At 35.1% G+C, this 16844-nt stretch overlaps 1 protein-coding gene across 1 annotated transcript in view; it reads right to left on the bottom strand.

Annotated features, from left to right (window-relative positions):
• NCAM2 (neural cell adhesion molecule 2) overlaps window positions 1-16844 on the bottom strand; it is a 539245-nt gene that overhangs the window by 108955 nt on the left and 413446 nt on the right. Inside the window, exon 9 of the mRNA XM_055567775.1 lies at window positions 7135-7285. Coding sequence (XP_055423750.1) covers window positions 7135-7285 — 151 coding nt within the window. The remainder of the gene's footprint in view (window positions 1-7134; window positions 7286-16844) is intronic.

The following is a 16844-nucleotide window of genomic DNA, read 5'->3' on the forward strand; positions in this document are numbered from 1 at the left end:
ATGTTAAAATCATGGTCACACCTTACCCACCTCATCCGGTACATGTAACAGAGAATGCTACCAGAATTAGTTATTTTGAGTGATTGCAAATCTTGAGGAAATAATTGTGTGATACAATAAATGGAATAGGTATGGAAGTAACATGAGTCTGTATTAAAATATTAATTAATCTCTCTATATCCTTAAGTTTGGAGAAGGCAATGGCACCCCACTCCAGTACTCTTGCCTGGAAAATCCCATGGATGGAGGAGCCTGGTAGGCTGCAGTCCATGGGGTCGCGAAGAGTCGGACATGACTGAGCGACTTCACTTTCACTTTTCCCTTTCATGCATTGGAGAATGAAATGGCAACCCACTCCAGTGTTCTTGCCTGGAGAATCCCAGGGACAGGGGAGCTTGGTGGGCCACCGTCTATGGGGTCGCACAGAATCAGACACGACTGAAGGGACTTAGCAGCAGCAGCAGCAGCAGCAGCAGCATATCCTTAAGAGTTTTCTGATATAGCTAACTCCTTTTATACAGGAGAAAATGCATTTAAATATTGCTATTATCTCTAACAAGAAATAAAAGCAGGTGCAGAGAGCTCAATGATAATAAAATGCAAATAAAAAATTCAATATTTCTTAACAGGCATTGTTACCATGTAACTGTTAAATTAAATTTGTCACACAAAATAATTAAATCTAATTAACAGATAATAAATAATGAGTACCTAGTCACAAAATTTAATGATACTCTAATTGTAATCAAACATGCTATGTAATCGGTGCTTCTTGTGTTCAACTACATATCACATGCCTGTTATCTCCTGTGTTTTATAAATTGGAACTCTAGTTCAACTCTTGCTTCTTAGAAAGGGTAATGCCTGTGGAATATTGAAAATGAACTGGCAGGATGCCAAAGAAGTCTGCTTAAACTGAAACACAAAAGAGGTTTTGAGCAACAACAACAAAAAGATATAATCTAAACACCTTCTAAGTTTAGTATTACTGTAATAAATGTCATTGGTATCAAATTATAAATGGCTCATTTCTTTCCCACTCATTCTTACAATATTACAATTTAGTTTCTTGAATCACATAGTAAAGACTATTTTGGTAAATGTTTGTGACAATGTATAATTTCTTTGTAATGTTTATAATTTTATACTGTTTTGAATCAAAGATGGAGAATGAAAATATTCTTATCATTTCTAAAATATAAATATTTATTCCCATGAGTAACTTCTGATGGCATTACATTCCATTGAATTACATTAAAGAGCTTCTTGATGAGGGTGAAAAAAACTAAGTCATGGCATCCTATGATGCCATCACTTCATGACAAAAAGAAGGGGAAAAGGTGGAAGCAGTGACATATATTATTTTCTTGGGCTTCAAAATCACTTCGATATTTGGCAAAACCAATACAATATTGTAAAGTTTAAAAATAAAATAAAATTTTTAAAAAATCACTGCAGATATTGATTGCACCCATGAAATTAAAAGACACTTGCTATTTGGAAGGAAAGCTATGATAAATCTAGACAGAATTTTGAAGAGCAGAAACATGACTTTGCTGATAAAGGTCCATCTAGTCAAAGCTATGGTTTTTACAGTAGTCACGTACGGATGTGAGTGTTGAACCATAAAGAAGGCTGAGTGCTGAAGAATTCATGCTTTTGAACTGTGCTGTTCGAGAAGACTCTTGAGAGTTCCTCAGACAGCAAGGAGATCAAATCAGCCAATTCTAAAGGAAATCAACCCTGAATATTCACTGGAAGGACTCATGCTGAAGTTGAAACTTCAATTATTTGGCCATCTGATGCAAAGAGTCAACTCACTGGAAAAGACCCTGACACTGGGAAAGATGGAAGGCAAAAGGAGAAGTGGGTGGCAGAGAATGGAATGATGAGATAGCATCACCAACCCAATCCACATGAAATTGAACAAACTCCAGGAAGTAGGAGGACAGAGGAGCCTGGTGCTGCAGTCCATGGGGTTGCAAAGAGTCGGACATAACTTGGCAACTGAACCACAATGTAGATGACAATTTAATGGTATTTACTATGTTCCTGAAAAGTGAAAGTGAAGTCGCTCAGTCGTGTCCAACTCTTTGTGACCCCGTGGACTGTAGCCTACGAGGCTTCTCTGTCCACGGGATTCTCCAGTCAAGAATACTGGAGTGGGTTACCATTTCCTTCTCCAGGGGAGCTTCCCAACCCAGGGATTGAACCCCGGTGTCCTGCATTGGAGGTAGATGTTTTAACCTCTGAACCACCAGGGAAGTTCCTACTACATGAAAAAATGAACTTTAGCAATTAATGACATTATGATGAATAATTATTTTATTTTCTATCTAAGTATAAATTTATCTTTTACTAGAATATGCATGTTTGCTAAGTTGCTTCAGTCGTGTCTGACTCATTGAGATCCTATGAACTGCGGCCCGTGAGGCTCCTCTGTCTGTGGGATTCTCCAGGCAAGAATACTAGAGTGGGTTGCCATGCTCTCCTCCAGGGGATCTTCCTGACCCAGGTATTGAATTTGCATCTCTTTTGCATCTCATTCAGTCTCCTGAAGTGGCAGGCGGGTTCTTACAACTAGTGCCACCTGGAAAGCCCCTACTAGAATATAACTAACCATAAATAAATGTTCACATAATCTTTATCCATTTTAAAACTTTTTTTTCAGGATTCAGTTTTAGTAAATTATGCTAAGTAACTAGAAGGTAATAATCTCATATGCCTACCACAAAGTAGAGTTTGGGCACATACATGGGCATATTTATATCTTGCTATGAACCTAAAATTCATTCTTAAATGTATCATAAAATTTCAAAAGTGAGCTGGACTTTTAACATTGTGGAGTTAAAGAGTAAATTTGATTGTGAAAAAAAGAACATTTTGAGTAAAGCATATAAATAAATACTATAAGAATCTGGTTTAATCAAAGAGGAATCTAGACTTCCAGAGATTTTCAATTCATGTATAATAGATATTTAGAAGAGACTCATCATGGGAAGAAAACATGAGGCCACAGCTTAGATATAGGATGTGTATGTTAAATCCACAAGCAAAAGGCCTCTCATTTAAAGACTGAGGAAAGGGAAATATGTCAGTAGACATATTGACTCAAGTTTGATAATGCATTTATTAATCTTAAATATAAATATTTTCATTTGCTTTAAATGAAATTCAGCCTTAATCAGAAGAATTATTCCTTTGCCAGGCTCTTCTGTCCATGGGATTCCCCAGGCAAGAATACTCGAGTGGGTTGCCATTTCCTTTCTTCACGGGATCTTCCTGACCCAGGGATAGAACCCAAGTCTCATGTCTCCTGCATTGGAAGGTGGGTTTTTTTTACCACTAGCACCACCTGGGAAGCCCTTGTAGGTAAAAGATACTATTAAAAATCTGAATACCTAACTCTAAACCTCAGCTAAAGCCATTTATTTATTTAAGACATAGTGCAGAGCTTACTGAATCTCAGTTCCCTGACCAGGTATTGACCCAAGGCCATGGTGCTCCAAACCACTAGACCCCATCCCACAATTTAGAGTTTGAAATAATTCACATACCTAGAACTTGCTATACCTTTCAGGTAGATTTCATATGAGTACAGATAAAAATGTCAAATTAAATAAAATTGACTATATAGAAGATTGACACACTGAATGAGAAAAAAGAACTTAACTTGTTCTTAGGCCTTTGCAATTGAACAATCTTTTGATCATGGTAATTGTCTATTTAAAGCTGTGTGTGTGTGTATGTATCTAAGTTGTTCAGTCATGTTCCATTATGCAATCCCATGGACTGTAGCCCTGCCAGGCTCCTCTTTCCATGGAATTCTCTTTCCAGGCAAGAATACTGGAGTGGGTCGCCATTCTCTTCTGTAGGGGATCTTCCCCACCCAGGAATCAAACCCAGGTCTCCCTCATTGCAGACAGATTCTTTACCAGCTGAGCCAATATGATTATAAAAAGTAAAAGTAAAATTTGAAAAAAAATATGAATGGAGGAAATAAACTAAAAATTGCTGGCTGAGCATGCCAATGATAACCCAACTCCCCTACTGGTAATAATTAAAAAGACTGGAGATGGCACAAATCAAACAAAACAACAACAACAACACTACCCTAAGGCTTCTGTAGAGGGAGCAAAACAAAACTGGGGTTGTGGAGGGGAATGAAAACTAGTTTCCTTGTTTTTGTTTCTTTTTTTTTTTCCCCAGCCACATTGCTATGTCTAGAGGGTAGGTGCTAGATAAGAAGTTTCAAAGTGATTCTAGACATAAAACACATCCAGAAATATAGAGGTACTCTGGAAAGAAGCCAATAAAGGTTGAATAGTGTGGGGATTATCCCAGACAAGAGTCATAGAGGAGACGCCATAATTCTGAGTATAAAACCACAGAATACTCAGCCTAAACTCTGAGCTCTACATACTTCAAACAGATACAAAATGCATAGCAAAGACATTAAGAAATCAACTGAGATTTGAATAACTGATTACAGGAGACAACACAGAACTCAGGGATGATTATCTACTTAAAATACTTTTTTCCAGATGGTTGTTGAGACCCAGAGTCTGCACAGGATAATATTTATAGTATCCATGACACAATGCCGTATTTCTCAACATTCCATAAACCAGGAGAATATGAACAATTCTAAAGGGAAAAGACAATTATCATATGCACACTCCAAGATACCTCATATGTTACAACTATTAAATATGGATTTTGGCAAAACTAATACAATTATGTAAAGTTTAAAAATAAAATAAAATAAAAAAGAAAAAATAAATAAAATAAATATGGATTTTAGAGCAGCTAATTTAACTATGTTCAATTAGGTAAACAAAAACATATACAGAATAAAGGTTATATAGGAAATCTCAGCAGAGAAACAAAAAATACAAAATAGAAAAAGAAACTTAGAGCTAAATAAATTAATATATTAAATAAAACAAAAAATTCACTGAATGAACTCAGTAGCAGTAAGGAGATTATCAGCAGAGAATCAGTTAGCTTTAAAAGCAAACAACATCTGTGTCTCTTTTGCTGTCTTGCATACAGGGTTGTCATTACCATCTTTCTAAATTCCATATATATGCGTTAGTATACTGTATTGGTGTTTTTCTTTCTGGCTTACTTCACTATGTATTATAGGCTGTGGGGTGGGGGGGGGATGATTTGGGAGAATGGCATTAAAACATGTATAATATCATATAAGAAACGAATCGCCAGTCCAGGTTTGATGCAGGATACAGGAAGCTTGGTACTGGTGCACTGGGATAACCCAGAGGGATGGTAAATATTTCTCCCCTTCAAGTTCCTTAATATATCTATAATTTATTTAAAAAAATCATAATTTCTGGTGACAGCCTCAATTAAAATGAATGTGGGTATAATGCATATGACATCAAATTTTTTTTTTTTTTAAAGATCAGTGTGGAGTACTTGTAAAGGCATCTGTATTGTTGCAAAGCTTTTACATTTAATATAAAGTGTCAGATTCTTAACTCTGAGAGAGCCTGAATAGCTATTTGTACATAAGACAAAACATACCTAGTCAGGGATTAGGGGAGAAAATGAATCGTTCATGAAGAAGACATACATTACAGAGAGAAAAATGATCCACCAAAGATAAGCACATCCTGAACCTTTGAGCACATTAATTCACATGGGCCAAGGAACTTTGCAGCTTTGACTAAATTAAGGATGTTGGGTTGAGAAGATTATCCTGGATTATCCACTGTGGGTCCAGTGAAATGGCAGGCAAGTCAAAGATAGAGACAATGTGAGGAAGGAAGCAGAATCAAAGTCACATGATGGGATGTGGGACTCATTCTACCATTATTGGCTTTGAAGATGGAAGGAGATTGCAAGTTAAGAAAAGTGGGCATATTTTAGAAACTGTAGAGCCTCCACAAAGAAACACAACCCTACAAACACTTGATTTTATCCCAGTAAGAATCATTTCTGACCTCTGATATCAAGAGTTTAAAATAATATATGGTATTGTTTACAGCAAGTAAATTCATGTTCACTGGTTATATCAACAACAGGACACTAACAGAAGATACAGACTATAAATGTGTATTGTGTTACTGAACCTCAAAATACACAAAATGCAAAAATAAACAGAATTAAAGAGAGAGAGAAAAAAGTTCACAACTATAGTAGAGGATTCTAACAACCATCACTCTAATAGAACAAAACAAATCTGGTGAATACATAGAAGATTTAAAGAACATAGATTTGTTTCAAGTACATATTATGTATACTAGAGAGATAATATGCTGGGACATTAAACAAACCTCAATAAATACAACAGCAATCAAAATCATATAGAGAATATTTTTTGAAGTAAAACTGAATTAAATTAGAAATTAGTAACAGTAAAATACCTAGGGAAATGCTTAATATCTGAAGGCTAAACATATCCTCACAAATAATATTGACCAATGATGAAATAATCTACAAAAATATAAATTATTTTCAACTGAAAGCCAAGAGAAACACAATAAATCACTATTTGTGGGATGCTGTTAAAGTACTGCATAGAGAACAATTCCAGAAATAGCTGAATAAACCAATATGTAAGCTTTTAAAAGCAAAGGAGGACTACATCTGTGATCAAAAACAACTTGAATTTGGTTCACAATCAGTCCTTGCAAAACAGAGTATCCTAAACACTGTATTTTAAATATTATACAATAATTTATGAGGATGTGAAATAATTCAACAAAATTTGAATGAGAAATGAAATTCTCACTACATACATGATATGCAGGACCAATAATATTAAGAATAAACAGATAAAAATCTAAGGAGATGTTGATCAATTACTGATAACTAATATAGTTCTGTTTACATTGTGATTTAGGCTAAACGTTCCATTAAAAAGTACTAATTTTTACAGTAAGCAGTATCAAGACTATGAAATACAGTCAAATCTATATTGTGAAATCTCCCATAACCTCCACTAGATGTCTCTAATAACTTGACTTTGGCTACATTCCTTCTAATGTTATGTATCAAATACTGCAACATGAATTACATCTGTGTTTTGATTTTCCTACAAAATTCCATGTTTTTCAAAGAAGAAAAAAGTTGTCTTAATACACAACTGAAAAAATTAAAATAACTTACATTCAATATCAAGGTACATGCTCTTTTGGTGCCCTCCAATTCTACTTGCAGCTTCACAGTCGTATCTCCCTGAATCTGACAAGTCCACATCTTTAATGTGCAGTGATGAACTTCCATACTGCCCTTTGACTTCGATACGTCCGTCTGGGCTCTGTTTACATTGATTTGGGGAAAAAGGAAGATTTTATGCTTATTTTGTGTAAAATGATGATGAAACATATTGCATTTATCATTGACATAACAGTTGAAAATAAACTCTTAACTGTATTCAGTTTTTTATTTCAAAAAAGCACTGTTTCCATATTTATTATTTACTGGTTTTATCTTATCCATTTTAGGTGCCCACTTGCTTACAGGGACACTGATGTGCACATAATAAAAACATGTTTTATCAACCTTTTTTATTTAGCATACTCTTTGCTTTTTAGACTTTCACTTGCTTTTTATAAAGCTAGTATGTTCTTCTAGGGACTTCCCAGGTGGTGCAAGGATTTTGTTGTTGGCTTTCTGTTGTGCTCTTTGCAAACAGCAAAATGACAATAATGCCTATTTAATTCTAGCTACAGCTTACCAGCAAAAATACCTCTGCCATACTTTAGTTTCTATTTCACCACATAAGGAGAATGTACCAAGATGTATGACAAGAATTTAAAAGGAATTTATAGTTTTCATTTTTGAATGAATGCAACAGTATTGCTTATAAACATAACTGGTAATATATGCATCACAGATACACTATTAAAAGCACCATATTCTAGGAAGTCATTGGAAACAATATGGAAATGATTACTCACATACCCGCCAAGTATGACTCAAGTCAAGGAATCCTATAGATTGCATTTCAAATAAGAATTATTGTGTGCAACATAATTAGCATATCCAGAATTGTTTTCTTAAATCATGTAAATACCTTAATAACACACATATTAAAACAGAGGTAGTTTATTCATTCAACATTACTTTGTACTGTCAAGTTATACAGTGGACTTTTAACATTTCATAACTCATTGAAGACATCTGCTCTACCATTATCGAATTGATTCTTTTTAATATTTAAGGCGTTAGTGTTCAATAGAATATTGTATGTCATTCAGTTGAAATATATATGTTATTATACACAGTATAATGGTTGTATAATTTTATATATGATAGATTCAAATAAATTTCAATACATGTGTTTACTTTGCATTATTAAAATGATGTTTAATCATTTTTCTTTATTAATATCAAAAGACTATGCTTTTTCATGGCTTGTGGGATCTTATTTCCTCCACTGGGGATCAAACCCAGAGCCATGGAAGTGAAAGCCTGCTTCTTAATCACCGGATCACCAGGGAAGTCCCTCACTGGACTCCCTTAAAGGCCTTTTCAAACATGTTGATTGGGGCACAATATGGTTACTTTTTTTGCTTTTTAATTCTGTATATGAATGCCGTCATTAAATAATCCCATTAATTATTGATAATCTATTATTTGAGAAATAGTCTTCAAAAATAAAGAAATAAGCAAAAGCATATTAGGGATGCAATTTAGACCAAAATTTCTTAGTCAAAAATATGTTCCCCACCTTCCAAGTATTGCTAAAGAAATAGTAAGGTGAAGTTTTCAATCTGAAGGGCATTCTATTTTGCCAATTTTTAAGATGTTCAGCTTCTAAACCCATTTACTTAATTGAAAGAAAACAAAATGCAAGTATTCACGGAAGTTAAAAATCAGAATGCATGAATAATTGGCCAAAGTAAAATGGCCAATTGTTATACAAAGTAACTAAATGCTGTTTCCTAACTAAAAAAAAAATCCTTTGGCCTTTATTGCACCTCTATTTTTTGTTAATTCCCTGGTAGCTCACTTGGTAAAGTGCGTCTATAGTGCAGGAGACGTGGGTTCAATCCCTAGGTTGGGAAGATCCCCTGGAGAAGGGCATGGCGACCCATTCCAGTTTTCTTGCCTAGAGAATCCCCATGGACAGAAGAGCCTAGCAGCCTACTGTCTATGGGGTCATACAAGTCGGACACGACTTAGCAACTAAACCACCACCACCATTCATCCCTAAATCCTTTTGAACTTGCCTTCCTTTCTTCTGTGCTGACTTCCCTTGGTTTTCAGGACACCCACATGATCCTGATTTTTCTCCCAGTTTTAGTTGCATCCTCCTTTGTTTTGGATTTGATTACAGCCTCCTTGCTTCCTTGAGGTCTCTGTATTCTGGCCTGAACTCTAGAGCTTTTTCATTTGAACACTCCTAGCCCTGACCACATCTACACCAAGATCTCTAGTCACTATTTCTCCCTCAGGGTGCTTCTTTCCCTGGAGCTTCAGAAATAAGATACATCACATGCAGGAAAAGTCCATTTGATACAGATCTCAAACCAGCATGCGTAGATGAATCCATCACACCTACCCAGCATCACCTGCCCTCTCCCAGGTATCTTTCTTTCTATGAATGATATTAATACTAATTATTTCCCATGCCTCATGCTATTCCATGTTTTCAGTCTTGGATCGGTTGCTAACCTTCATTCATCTATTTATATTCTAAATAATGATACATTTCAGTTTAACATCTCGCTTGACATTACATTTCCAATTTTCAGGAACTGTGTTACCCCTACTCATATCTGCTTTCTCCCTCTCCATTCAGAGTTTCAGTTGTGCTGCTGAGTGGGAAGGATATTGACAGGCGTCTCTTGATTTCAGAGAAAACAATCACACTCAGGAAGAATGTGACCAAAAAAGCCTCCCTGACTCTGCAAAATTCTACAACATTATGTTATTTCCTATGTTTCTTTTAGCAAAAAAAAAAAAAAAATCATTCCAGCTGCAGAAATTATTTCTTGTGAAACTAAGAATAAGACTTTTTTTAAAAAGCAAACTTTTATTTCTCGTAACTACTTTATGATGGTTTTACCACCAGTAATTTTCTATAAATACACATAATATTATATTGCCTCCGCCAACTCCTTAGCCTGATGTTGATGGACTTCCATATGGCATTATCTTTCTGTTTAAGGACACCTTACAATTTGGGTATCAGTAATTTGGGTACCAATCAATTTCAACTACTTGTACTGCCATGAATATCCTGTGCTGTCTTTCTCTAAGCAGCTTTCACATATCTGTCTCTAATCTTTCCCCCTTTAGCTCTTTCATATCTATGTGGCAGAATTCTACCATCATTCTTTCCATTTCTTAGCCAAATATCAATTTATATTCATAATCCCTCATTGACTACTCTGTGTGTGTGTCTATATAATATTCTTTGAAATTAATGCATTTCTTGGGACACATTGCTTTTTCTGGTCTTATCTGAAACTTTGATTTTATCCTGCAGGTTGATATTATAGTTGTACAAATGCAAGACATTTTAATGACACTTCATATTAAAGTCAGGTGGACTAGCATCTAGGACAGAATCAATACATTCTAATTTTTATGAGGCAAATTAACTCATAGTGAAATATACATATAATTGTATAAAGAAAATGTAATTCTTCAGCTATTCTTTACTATGGATGAAAAACTTTGTACTTAATATATTTATTAGACTGTAGATAAGATACCAGAGAAGGCAATGGCACCCCACTCCAGTACTCTTGCCTGGGAAATCCCATGGATGGAGGAGCCTGGTGGGCTGCAGTCCATGGGGTCGCTAAAAGTCAGACACGACTGAGTGACTTCACTTTCACTTTTCACTTTCATGCATTGGAGAAGGAAATTGCAACTCACTCCAGTGTTCTTGCCTGGAGAATCCCAGGGATGGGGGAGCCTGGTGGGCTGCTGTCTATGGGGTCGCACAGAGTCGGACACAACTGAAGTGAGTTAGCAGCAGCAGCAGATAAGATACATTATTAATAATATAAAACACCCTTCTTTCACTAGGGAAAATATTGTCCTTCTGCACATTAAAAAGCAAATTTATCCACCTTAAAAATAAACAGGTCCTTTGGTTATCACCTGTTATAAATGATATAGCTTTGACTTGTGGATAACTATTCACGTAAGTTAGCATGTTTTTAATATTAGTAAAAATGGTAGTATTTAAAATACTAAGGCAGCCAGTATGCCCTATCTTTTTTCTTTCTCACATCCATGTGTTAAACTGTTTTAGAATCATTGACACTTTAGAGAAAATTGGGGATCCTGTCACTTAGTTACTCAACATTTTTATCTATGTTTGCAATTTTTTTACAATAAGCAACAATATATCTGAAATTAACAGAAATTTAGGAAGAAGAGAATTTGTTCTATTTCTGGAAGGAGTGTGATTCCCTGCGAAATAAGTCATTTTCAGAGTTAGCACTGTCTCTGTAATAATGCACAATATGCATTTGACTAGAAGACCAAAGTCATTTCTTCTCATTTCATATACCAAAGGGCATCTTTCTCTCTGTGCTACAAAAATATATTACACATTTCTGAAAGAAAATTCATTTATATCTTGGCTTTGATTCACCACCTACGGAAGATTCATTTGAGACATCAGATATTTGACTGAGACAGGTTAATTAGTATATTAGCTGTTCATGTAGTATTTTCAGTTTCTATCACTGCATTAAGATGACTGAAGAGCAAAGTGTCTGACTGTACATTATTCTTTCAATCTTTTACAAAAAGACACTCTCAGAAATTTGACTTGATATGATATCTTTTACCTTTCTGAAGGTCAACTTAAGAACTGCGTGCTTGTATAGTATTTCAGTATTTTTATACAATGATTATTCATAGCGCTGATTGTCCTTTCATTAATCTCTTAATCAAATATATATGTGAAAACTATTATCTTGAGTTTAGTACAAAATAAATATTTTGTTGTAAATTTTATCTGCTGTACATTTGAAATTACACAATGTATATCATGGTTACTTTGTGGCTTTACTTGACTAGATTTCATTGTCAAATTTAGAATTCAGTGGCAGCAAACAATACATCTGAGTTGGTCAGAATTCCTTTCCTTCTTCCTCACATTTATGCCTTTGAATGTTTTTAGGGTCATTGATGCTTTTGGCCTTTTGCGAAATGGTGGTTCACATCAGTCAGTCACTCAACATTTTTTTGTATGTTGTGCAATTGTTCTACAATAAGTGTCCAGGCACTGGGGAAACAAGCTGAGCAAAACAGAATTTCCACCCTTAGTAGAATTTAACTTTAACTGAGAAGACAGATATCATTTTAAAAATAAAATACAAATAAACTGAAAAATACCACAGGTTCATTGTGGGGATATTATTGAAAGGGTGGGTTAGAGTAAGAGGTATATTCTTGATACACTGAAGTATGGACTGGAATCTGGAAATGGTGAAAGAGGCAGTGGTGTAGAGAGAATTCGGTGCCGTGGAGAGAATATGCCACCAGAAGGCTTATGGAAAAACTGAGAGAAGACAACAGGTGTAGAGAAAAGGCTGAGAGCACATGGGATCCCCTGACATTGGAGGCTTATAGAGAACCCATGGAGAACCGAAGATACACAGATGCACAACAAATTTTCACCTTTTGTTTACATAGTATTTTTTCTCATTATATGCTATGCATTTTTGGGGGGGTGGGTTTGTTATTATATATTCTGTTTGCATTATTTTTAATCGCATTCCATTGCATCTCTATTGCATGTAAATTAAATTTAGTTTCAAATATGTAGAGGTAGCAGCAAGACATAACTGTTAAATGCATAAGAGAGAAAACAGATTCTTTCCAAAGGTTATTGGAATTAATTTATGCAAACTAACTTCTCAAAATCATAGGATTCCTATGTTTACTCTTAGTATTAAGGTCTCTTTCCTCTGGGCTTGATCCAACCTTCCTAATTTTATTCCTATTTTCATATCATGAAATAAAACTTCTGTATACTTACCCTTCCTCTAAGGAGGGTAAACTGATGAAATAAAGAGTAATATGTCCAAGAAAATTTCCTAACTTACAGTTTCTTCACTGGCTATAGGGGTCAAAGGCCTTGTTGGTTTTATACAGACATAAACTGTGTTACTATTCAATGGCTTTAAATCTGTGGGTACTAATAATTATGCCTCACATTTCCAAAATGTATATATTACTTAAAGTTATATTAAGTATCCCAACTGTATTTCGGAGGAGGCAATGGCACCCCACTCCAGTACTCCTGCCTGGAAAAGCCCATGGATGGAGGAACCTGGCAGGCTGCAGTCCATGGGGTCGCTACAAGTTGGACACGACTGAACAACTTCACTTTCACTTTTCACTTTCACTCACTGGAGAAGGAAATGGCAACCCACTCCACTGTTATTGCCTGGAGAATCCCAGGGACGGGGGAGCCTGGTGGGCTGCCGTCTATGGGGTCTCACAGAGTTGGACACGACTGAAGTGACTTAGCAGCAGCAGCAGCAACTGTATTTCTATATCACTGTTATTTATTATGGTTATTCATTGTGACTGGAGTTCTAAGCAAATAAATTAGAATAAAAGAAATGTGTTTGTAGTATAGCTGATCATACTCTGGCAATGATATTGCTTACTCTGAATGACAAGATACCTACTTTTATCAAATCCAAAGATAACAGAACAACATATTTGATCTCAAGATTTTTCAGAAAATTCAAGACATGGGAATTCAAGCCATAAGTGTGGGGCTAGTGTAGAAAGCCAGTAGGAAAATCCCACAGATTCAAGCTATCGATCCAAGTAAAATTTCATTGCTTTCTTCAAGGTTAAGAAACTATGAAAAACAGGATGGTCACTACTGTTTTTGATAATCATTGCTTTTTCCAATTTTTTCTGTTTATCCTTCAAAATGGAAAAGAGCAAAGTAACAACAAATGCTTATTAAAAAATGAATAAGGGATAAAGGAGCCAAGAAGATATTAAAATCTAAAAGTTATATTCTATTTGAGCTAAATTTTAGTTTCAGGGCACACAACACTGCAAAGATAGAAAGGAGATCTAAAAGAATGAGGCACATTATACACTGAAATCCTTCCTATTCAACAATTTATTATAAGATGGTCAGAGATATTGTAATGGTTTATGTACATAATTAAACTTAACTTGTGAACATTGATATCACATGCTTACACTGTATTGCTCTGGAAGTAATGTAATAACTAAAATGTGAATTCCTTTATTGCAAGGATTTGAATAAATGAGAGGTTTAATGTTTTTTAAATTCAGATTTTAAAATGTTTTTCTCTGTAACATAAACTTAACCAATTAGAAAACAGATGAAGTGCAATATTAAAATACTATAATTGGAATGGCATAATATTGATAATGATTGAAGCTGCAATAGAATGTGAGATGTCATTATACCATTCTCCCATCTTTGTTTTAAATTTGCATCGCGCATTTTATCATGGAAACTTTAAAACACCATAACCAAGATGGAATGTGTCCCTTTATTTTTGTCAGTTGTTAGAACATACAGAGCAGATCAGAACCCAAATTAAAGTCTAGAGCATACTGTTGCAGACGACTCACAAATCCATGGACTTGTGTACCGAAAGCCAGGGAGGTTTGGCTGTAATTATTTTGCAGTGTTTATCACAGTGCAGGTTGGCTTATACACAGTACATGACTTTTGCTGCTTTCCCCTAGGTTTACTTGAGGATGAGATGGCTGGATGGCATCACGGACTTGATGCACACGAGTTTGGGTGAAGCCCGGGAGTTGGTGATGGACAGGGAGGCCTGGCGTGCTGTGATTCATGGGGTCGCAAAGAGTCGGACTCGACTGAGCGACTGAACTGACTGACTGACTGAAGTTTGTGTAGGCTCAGTGCAAGACATATGATTAATGTTATTACAATCAGTGATGTAGTTACTGACCAGTGTCTAAGTGGTATGGCAATCTTGTTCAAATTATAGACAAATGAAAGATTTTTGAAAAGCAATATCCAACAGGAAACAGTACAATAATCTTACATGAGATGTTTAAAAAGTACCTGACATATAGTATATATTCAATAAATTTAAAAATAGTCATTAGCCTCTCCCGATAGTATATCTTTATGTAAATCCCTACAATATGTTCAATAATGGAAAAACTTCAGTATTAAGAAATACAAAATATTTGGGGAACATTCTTTCTTTGCTCTATCTAATGAGACAAATGAGGACCCTGTACTGAGCCTTCTTTGGCCACAACTCACAGGAAGCATGAAAAAGACACATGACTGCTTTAAGTATACATAGGTCTTTTTCCTGTCTGTTTCATTTGGATAAATTGTATTTTTCTCTTTGATTTTACTAGACATTTCTTCTGCAGTACCTAATCTTCTGTTAATCCTATCTAATCTTTATGTTTTTTTTAATTTCTAGAATGTTGATTTAGTCTTTTACGCTGTTATGTTTCTCTGTATTATGTTCATGCTTTCCAGCTACCTTGTATACATATGCAGTATATGTATTAAAAGAAAAAGAAAAAGGATATGTGAATGTTCCTATCTACTGTCACCTTTGTCAATGGATCTGTTTCTTTTGATTGATTTAGCTTTTTTCCCCTAATATGGGTTATATTTTCATGTACCTTGTATACCTCATAATTTTTATTAGATGCCACACACTGTGAATTATATGCTTTGAGTGATATTAGTATTATATAAATTTAGTGATATGATACATTATATATATTTATATATAAATATATATATGATCTCTTTTATGAAATATTATTAAATTACTTGAAAACAGCTTTATTCTTTTGAGGCTTTTAAACTTCACTAGGCAAGCTGGGGACAGTCTTTAGTTTAAGACTAATTCGACCGCATTACTAAAGCAACCCACTCCAGGATTCCTGTGATTCTTTCTGTGACCTTACAGTTTCCTCACTCACACACACACACACACACACACACACACACACTTATCAGTATTCAGCTGAAGACTCTTGGGGAAAGCGCTGAAGATCTCTGGAGCTCTCTCTGTGTGAATTTCTTCTCCACAGAGCTCCCTCCTCTCTGGTACCCCATTCTGTGATTTCTAGCACCCTTAATCATTCAAACTCAAACTCAATACTGGCTCCTCAACTAGGAGAAAAGAGCCAGACTCTTCATCCTTGCGCAGCAGCCTGGAAACTCTCTACATAGTACACTTGGACAGTCACAGGGCTCGTGTCATTTGTTTCTCTTTTCCCATGGATCAATATGCAATCCATCATGACAAAATTTTGTCTGTTGTCATTAAAAGTCAGAGTATAAATCAAGCCTTTCTTCATCCAATATGCCTGGAAATATGAATTCTAACAAGTATTTTAGATTGTCACTAGTCCCACACTTAACATCAGAAAATGCAAGGCATTTACCACTAGTGACAACATTTTGTCACATATATGCAAATTCTTATGGTATACAACACATTGCTATTAACAGCATCACTTTTACCAGCCATACATCACAAAATAGAAGGCTACTTGGTAATGTGTGTGTACATTTTTTCTTCTTTTAAAAACTCACATCGTTTCAAATACATGTTAAATATATACATTACTGGGTATATAAGAAATGTTATAAAAATAATGTGTACAATTCCTGTCATATGTATTGGCAGTGTTACAGCAAATATACACTCTGTTGTAATGCACAGCTATGCTGAGTGACTCACATATTTTACTTTAGTGCCTCATAACTACATTTCAGGTAGAAGGCTCGAGAAGATAAAAAATATTTCTTAGCTCTGTGTAGGACTCTTCTCAGTTGTGTTAGAGTATAACAATTATGGAATTAGCAAAATCACTTTATTGGAAATGTT

The sequence above is a fragment of the Bubalus kerabau genome, chromosome 2, assembly GCF_029407905.1.
Source record: "Bubalus kerabau isolate K-KA32 ecotype Philippines breed swamp buffalo chromosome 2, PCC_UOA_SB_1v2, whole genome shotgun sequence".
NCBI classification, from domain to species: domain Eukaryota; kingdom Metazoa; phylum Chordata; class Mammalia; order Artiodactyla; family Bovidae; genus Bubalus; species Bubalus kerabau.